Source organism: Solenopsis invicta, chromosome 6 (genome assembly GCF_016802725.1).
Source record: "Solenopsis invicta isolate M01_SB chromosome 6, UNIL_Sinv_3.0, whole genome shotgun sequence".
Taxonomy (NCBI): Eukaryota; Metazoa; Arthropoda; class Insecta; order Hymenoptera; family Formicidae; genus Solenopsis; species Solenopsis invicta.
The window spans coordinates 11,445,408-11,452,956 of record NC_052669.1 but is presented as its reverse complement, the minus strand read 5'-3'; the positions used below and the strand labels follow the sequence as shown (position 1 = coordinate 11,452,956).

Here is a 7,549-nt window from a genome sequence, read left to right as displayed (position 1 = left end):
TAACCGTTGCTGGTTCTTGGAAATCGGTGATGACTTGGACCTTTTCAGGAAGGGGTCTGATGCCTTCCGTGCTGATTGTGTGTCCCAGGAAGCTGACACTTTTTTGACCAAAAACACATTTATTGGGGTTGATTGTGATTCCGTACTGTTGGAGTCTGCCGAAGAGTATTCTCAGGTGCTCTTTGTGCTGTACTTCATCCTGTGAAGCGATCAAGATATCATCAATATACGTAAAGCATAAGTCAAGTCCCGCGGTTACCCAATCCATGAATCTTTGAAAGGACTGCGCCGCGTTACGCAGCCCAAAAGTCATAAACGGAAATTCAAACAGTCCAAACGGCGTAATAATTGCGGTCTTTGGAATATCCGATTTGCGGACTGGTATTTGTTGGAATGCGCACACCAAGTCTAGAGTAGAGAATATAGTCTTGTCATGCAGGAAATGCGTGCTGTCTTGCAAAAAAGGAATTGAGTAACGATCTGGCAAGGTTACCTCGTTGAGTTTGCGATAGACCCCACACGGGCGCCAGTCGCTGTTTTTCTTTTGTACTAGATGTAGGGGACTAGTCCAAGGACTTTTGGAGGGTCTACATAAGCCTTGTTGAGTCATGTATTCAAATTCTTGTTTGGCTGCCTTAAGCTTCTCCGGGCACAGTCATCTAGCTTTGGCTGACACAAGGGAACCCGTTGTCTCGATAACATGTTCCACTCCGTGCGCAGTTTCCTTATGAATGATCGACGTCTTCGTTACTTCTGGAAACTTACTTAGAATCTCTTTAAATGGACAATTTTCGGCCAACGTTGTTATGCGAGGCGTGGCTTGTTTGACCAGCTGAGCGGAGACTTTGATGAGCGTATTGCCGTCGATTAACCGCTTGTGTCGAATGTCGGGCAATAAATTAAAATGTGCCAGGAAATCCGAGCCAATGATACAGATGTCCACGTTGGCAATCACAAAAGGCCATTGAAAGGTCCAACGGAATCCCAAGTCGAGTTTGAGTAACTTCTGTCCAAACGTAGGAATAATTGTTCTATTAGCCGCATAAAGTACATGATCGCTCTGATTCGACCGGTTGCGTTTTGAGACGGGAAGAGTCGAGACGTCCGCCCTGGTGTCTATCAAAAATTTAATGCCGGTGATACGGTCTCTGACTATGATACAGCGAGTTGCCACGGCCAAACTACCTGCCGCCTGAGGCAGTTCGGCTTCTAGTTTTCCTGTGGGGCTGGTTTCCAACCGCACGGCTTCGTGCACCTGTTGGCTTTGCTGCCAAAACGTCGATGGTACCAGCAGCTATCGGATTGGCTCCCTGAACTGGATCTTGAATAACTTCCGCGACCAGAACCCTGCGGAGTTCGTGAACGGCTGCGCGAAGCACGAGTCTCTAGCTTTTCCACTCGTTCTATAAGCGCGGAAATCTGCGAACATTGCGGATCCGTTGGAAGAGTCTGCTTGGATGTTGCTGCCGTGACCACGTTAATGCCGGCGGGTAACACATCTGTTACTCTATCCGCTAGCTGCGATAATTCTTCAAGGTCGTACTTGGTAGCTGTTAAAATGGCTTGCACCTGCTGCGGTAGTCGTTGTAGCCACAAAGATTTAAGCACTTCTTTGGATACACCGGATTGTGCAAGGTCTCGCATTCGTCTAAGTAATTGCGACGGGCGGCGGTCACCCAGATCGATCTCATTTAATAGTCTACGCAGTTTCTTTTCGGCGCTGTCCGCGAAACTTTTATCTAACCTGTCCTTAAGCGCATGATATTTGTCCGCCGCGGGAGGATTAAGCACAATATCGCTAACCTCAGCTAAACAAGCTTCGTCGAGGCATTGTATCACGTAATTATACTTCGTATCGTCTACTGTTATATTCGCGGTAAGGAACTGAGCTTCCATCTGCACGAACCATAGGTCCGGCTTCGATTTTCAAAACGGCGTGGATCTAATACTGACTCGCGCGAGCGCGAGAACCTTTATTATTTGCACTGTTCTCTTGGTCGCCCGACGAGGGGTCGCCTGAGCCACTAGCCATGATTGTTCGTTACACGTACGCGTTGATTAGGTTGAAAAATTTTTTTACAGCGTAACGCGCCGTGATCACGTCGGGGTCACCAATTGTGACTACTACGTTCTCGTGGTGGCCAATCACTGGCGTATTCCGACTGGCGGGAAATGGAGAGTTATAATGAATGTTTAAGCAGCTAGGCTTTAAATAAAATAGTTTTGCTTTATTAAAATCACCAAGACAATTAAACCCACGAGTACGTGGACGTGATCGCGTGCTTACAGCTCGAGCCTCAATGGCTATGATTCGAGGTTAGCTCTCGGGAACTTATAGGCCTACTGTACAAGAGTAGTAGAGTCTACGCGAATATGGGTACAGCTATCTGAGCTAACATCACAAATGATCCCGGAGGATTGATTAGAAGAAGATTAATCTTACCAAATAAAACTTAGGAAATAATACGCTATCGCTTGCGAACGTTCGCATTAGATACGCCATGCACGGAGAGAGGGAGAGCGAAAAAGCGAGAGAGAGGGAGCGCACAAAAACGGAACAAACCAGCGCCGCCACTAGCGCTCGTAACGCCACAAGAAATCTTCTCGCGAAATCGATAAATTACTCCATATATCACCGCGGCGCTAAAGATATCCGGAAAGGGAGCACTCGCGGTTTCCGTTTTCTGCACGGATTTGGCGACGCGAGTTCATTTTCGGCTTCTTCTTCTTCTTCCAACCGTCGGAGCAACACCACGCAGCCTGGCCGTGTGCAAGCTTTCCGATAACTCGTCGACTTTCTAAAATCATGGTCGCAAAACCATACTTACGCGAGTAACAGTTTTAGTGATCTGGTCAATCGACAGTGCGAGATTGCAAGTGAAGAAGAAGCCGGAGCAAACTCTCGTGTGCTCTAAACCGGCTCGCGTCCGCCTTTGTTTGAAAGCGCCATGCGCCGATATCATCAAGTGACAACGCGACTGTGAACGCGCTCGAGTCGCTGTCGCTCTGAAGATTCTCCGGTTGACGAGAATTGAACAGTAGTGACTTTCATAAACACGCCCTCCGCGATTTCACGCGTGGTAGGAGTTTTGCATAAGATCTCCGGTGGCAAAATCTCTTGGCGCGCGCCATTGCGATCTACGGTGGCGAGATTTCTTTGGTCACGCCATTACCACGTGGTGCGGAACTGTATCGAATTTAAAGATCATACCACTCTGGTTATCATTTGTTGTAATTGTGAATATATTTTGACTGTCTGACACTCGAGAATTCGCCTAACAGTTATTTCGTCGATCTCGATCTCCTACGCCCCGTAATCGTCACAATCCTTATCGTCTCGTGCGAGACAAATACCGGCACCTCCTTCGTTCGTCTCTTTTATTCTTCATCCCTCTATCCGAAAAACGAAGTGCCGCGATTTACGATCGAGCGCGCACAACATTAATGAACAAAAAAGTGGTCTTAATCAAAAAACGGATACGGAGTTGTTAGACGACAGTTATAACACCATTTTGAATAAACTAGTCGATATGTAATAAAGAAAGAATAAGGAATATAATTGTAAACAGTGAAATATCTGACTCAGATGCGGGTTGCGCACGCTCCGCAACACCAAAAGTGTTCAGTCTCCCTTGTCACGCCAATCAATACAGATCGATTGTTATTCGTAAAGATATAAACAATCAGCATAAAACATGCCTTACAACGACTCTAACGACGAACTAAGTTTTAATTATCTACACAAAACATGTAATTTGATTGACACGGATTGTAAAAACGCTTGTAACGGCTATTGTTGAATTTTATTTTTATTATTACTACAAATATGTTTTTGGACCGATTCAAGGGGGAATGGGTATATAGATGCAAATCAGCATCAATTATTATATTAAATTAATTAATTAAATAAAAATAGTGATATTACTAATTCTTGTTCGACATGCTGTGTTATGACCGGAAAAATTTGGCGCACATTCTGGTTGAATTCGAAGAAGTATATAAAATCACACGAATAAATATAGGCACTAAGATCTAGCTGCGACCGAAGAAGGCTTTCTTACTATTATCCCAGTCAGAAATAGTTCCTTGAAACGATGTCGTTTCGATGTTGAAAATGCAAGTCAAAAATTTTTGATATTTTTATTAATTTTGATGGATTTTTGACTCTAATTTCGAGTAATTTTTTATTTTATTTGACATCAAAACAATATCGTTTAGAAAAGCTATTTTGATATTTTCCGAGGACATCCCGTCAAACACGAAAAAATAATTAATTTTTTCTTTTTTAAGAATCATTTCTGACTAGGTAAAATAATATTGGTTCGAGTTAGAATTATTGTTAAAAGTATTTTTTTTATTTTTGTGTATTTAAGATAATAACACTTTTAATTAAATTTATTTTTTCAAAAATTGCTTTATTTTTATCGCTTTATTAAAACTCGATTATTTGATTAAGATTATCTAATCGGAGTACATATGCTTTGGTTAATTTGATCAAACACAGAAGGTATTTCATGCTGCAACAATTTCTATTTCAAAATAAACATCGAAAGAAAAATATATAGTTTATAAACGTATGTAATAACTTTGGTATACAAAAAAGATAAAACTAAAAAAATCGGTTTGAGAAGAAAGAAAAACATCATTAGCTCTATTGCTAATAAAAAGTTTTCTGTGATATACTTTTTATACGAATTACAGAACATTTTTCAAAAATATTAAGTAATTAAACTTTTTCTTGAAACTTTTCATGTATGCATAAATTCTGAAATATTCTAATATTCTATAAAAAAACTGAGAAATTTTCTAGAAACTATAAAATAATACAGAAATTTTGAAAAATTCTGGAAATGACTAAAAAATATCTAAAAATGTTGAAAATTATATTTACAAATTTGAGACAAATTTATATAGTCTGATGAAAACTTTTCTTGGAATTTTTCTGATTTTCTGTATAACATATTTTTTAGAATAGTTCTCAGATTTTTTAATGTAAACTTTAGAATATTTAAAAATACACATATATATAAAAAATTTGGAAAAAAATATAGATTTCTCAATATTTCTAAAGTGTTCCAATTTATATAAAAATTCTGAAAAAAATTTCAGATAACTAATAAAATTATTGTTCAAATCGATGTCGAATGACGTCGATTTTATAAATCATTACATGCGAAAATTATTCTGCTTTTCTTTCATGTAATAAATAATAAAAACCCATACAACACAGAAAATTCCAGCAACATTGCAGCAACGTTGCAATATTGCAGATTGCAATGCAATATTACGAAGACATTGCAGAAACATAAATTAACAATATATCTGCAACATCGCGTGGCATATGCCAGTAATATTCCGGAAACATTGCAATATCATAATTTTTTAATAAAGTAGTGGCAATAAAAAACTAAAGCAGAATATTCGCGTATAATAATATATTAATTTAACTCATCCATAATTATTCATCCGCATTTAGCAAACTAACGTTGGGCAACGTTACTAAATTTTCTGCTGAATCTCTACATTTCCTAACGCTACAACCGTCCATATATCGACTGTAAGTCGACTCATCCAAGTCAGGCTTTCAAAGTTGACTGCAAATCGACTTTGCATAGACGTTTACAGACATCCTTTACATGTTGACTCTAAAACGTCTAGAAAAAGGCATGCAGTCCCGTGGTGTTGTGTGCATCATAGTATTGTTACGAAACATAAATATTTATATCAATAAATGAAATAGGTTCATATTTGAAGAAACCTCGATCTACAGTCCAATGAACAAACAATATTTTTTAATTGTTTTTTTAATAAAAATTTTTTCATATTTAATTTAATTATTGTATTATATTAATATATATTTTCTAATTGCATCTTATTTAAACAAATAACAAAAAAGTTATTCCAGATGCTATTCTACATTTGCAAAATTAGTAAAAAAAATTTATAATTTTATGATAGTAAGAAAGCCTTCTTCGGTCGTAGCTAGGTCTTAGTGCTTATATTTATTTATGTGATTTTATATACTTCTCTGAATTCAACCAGAATGTGCGCCGAATTAATTTTTGGTCATAACACAGCATGTCAAATAAGAATTAGTAATATCACTATTTATATTTAATTAATTAATTTAATATAATACTTGATGCTGATTTGCATCTACATCTTCTGGTGTTATTTTTCGCAATAAGTTTCTTACAGTTTTTTCAGGCGGGAATAGGTATATACCCTAGATGCAAATCAGCATCAAGTATTATATTAAATTAATTAATTTAATATAAATAGTGATATTACTAATTCTTATTCGACATGCTGTGTTATGACCAAAAATTAATTCGGCGCACATTCTGGTTGAATTCGGAGAAGTATATAAAATCACATAAATAAATATAAGCACTAAGACCTAAAAAGGCTTTCTTACTATCATTGTGTTGTTACACTATCGGTCCAATAACATATTTGTAATTATAATTTTATATTTGTTTATATAAATATTGTGCTTTAATTATACATATTTCATTTTTTCGATAACATATATTGACCTGAGCTACCAGTTATATACACATATCAGCATAAAGTGTTCACAGGTCATTATGAGGGATCAGTTCGGCAGCGATCACGGAGGTCAAACAACGTTCACCTGAGTCGCGACTTGGATGAGTGACCGCTTGGAAATTTCCGAAAAAATATTTCCGAGATTATTTTTGCAAAAAATGTTTTTTAAAATGTTACACAAATATTATTTTGTTCATTGGAATTACGTGATGTAATAATATTTATGTAAATATTTTGGAAAAATGGAATGTTTCAATGCAATATTTCAAAAAGCGGACATCTTAATGTTGTTGCAATCTGTCAGCAATGTTGCAGCAATGTTTCACAATCAAAATGCAATATTACAACGTTTTAATGAAATCATTTTGCAATGTTCCTGCAATCTCTCTGTGCTGTATGGGAATGAACGATGAAAAAGTAGAAATGCAATTAGTTAATTTTCTTTTTGCATCATAGCATCGTCGAATCGATGTCGAATCGATATCGATTTGATCTTTAAACAAATTTTTTCAGAATATAAGATTATTTATTACGTATACATTCCAAAAATATTAAAAAATGTATGAAACTTCTATTATACTCTTTACATACGCAACTGTTGGTTACTCGAAAATGTTATAATTTTGACGTAAATTTCGAATCGATCTTAACGATGTCGAAACAACATCGTTTTGAGGAACTATTTCTGACTGGGATTGTGTTTATTATTATTATTTTTGTTTTTATATTTTTTAAAGTATCAACGGTCGGAAATCAATTAATTTGCATGAGTCATATACCAAAAAGTGAGATGTCGACCGAATTTTTGACACGATTTGTTTCGCGGATTGGAAATCGACGAAGCAATTATAGAAGTTTCGGACTATGGGTTTTAAATCCTGGCCTAATGTATACGAGTATAAGAGCTTCAGACTGTTTTGAAGATTCTGTTTGCGCCTTGCGTCAATAATGTAAAACACACACACACACACACACACACGCACGCACACGCACGCAC

The 7,549-nt window shown here is 37.2% G+C and overlaps 1 protein-coding gene across 1 annotated transcript; it reads right to left on the bottom strand.

Moving 5' to 3' along the window:
* Nucleotides 1–655: 655 nt before the first annotated feature.
* On the bottom strand, nucleotides 656–1,896 carry LOC105202564. The gene is made up of 2 exons (XM_026140442.1): nucleotides 1,239–1,896; nucleotides 656–1,116 (listed from the first exon to the last, which is right to left on the bottom strand). The coding sequence occupies exons 1-2, from the start codon at nucleotides 1,894–1,896 to the stop codon at nucleotides 656–658; spliced, it is 1,119 nt and encodes a 372-aa protein (XP_025996227.1).
* Nucleotides 1,897–7,549: the final 5,653 nt, after the last annotated feature.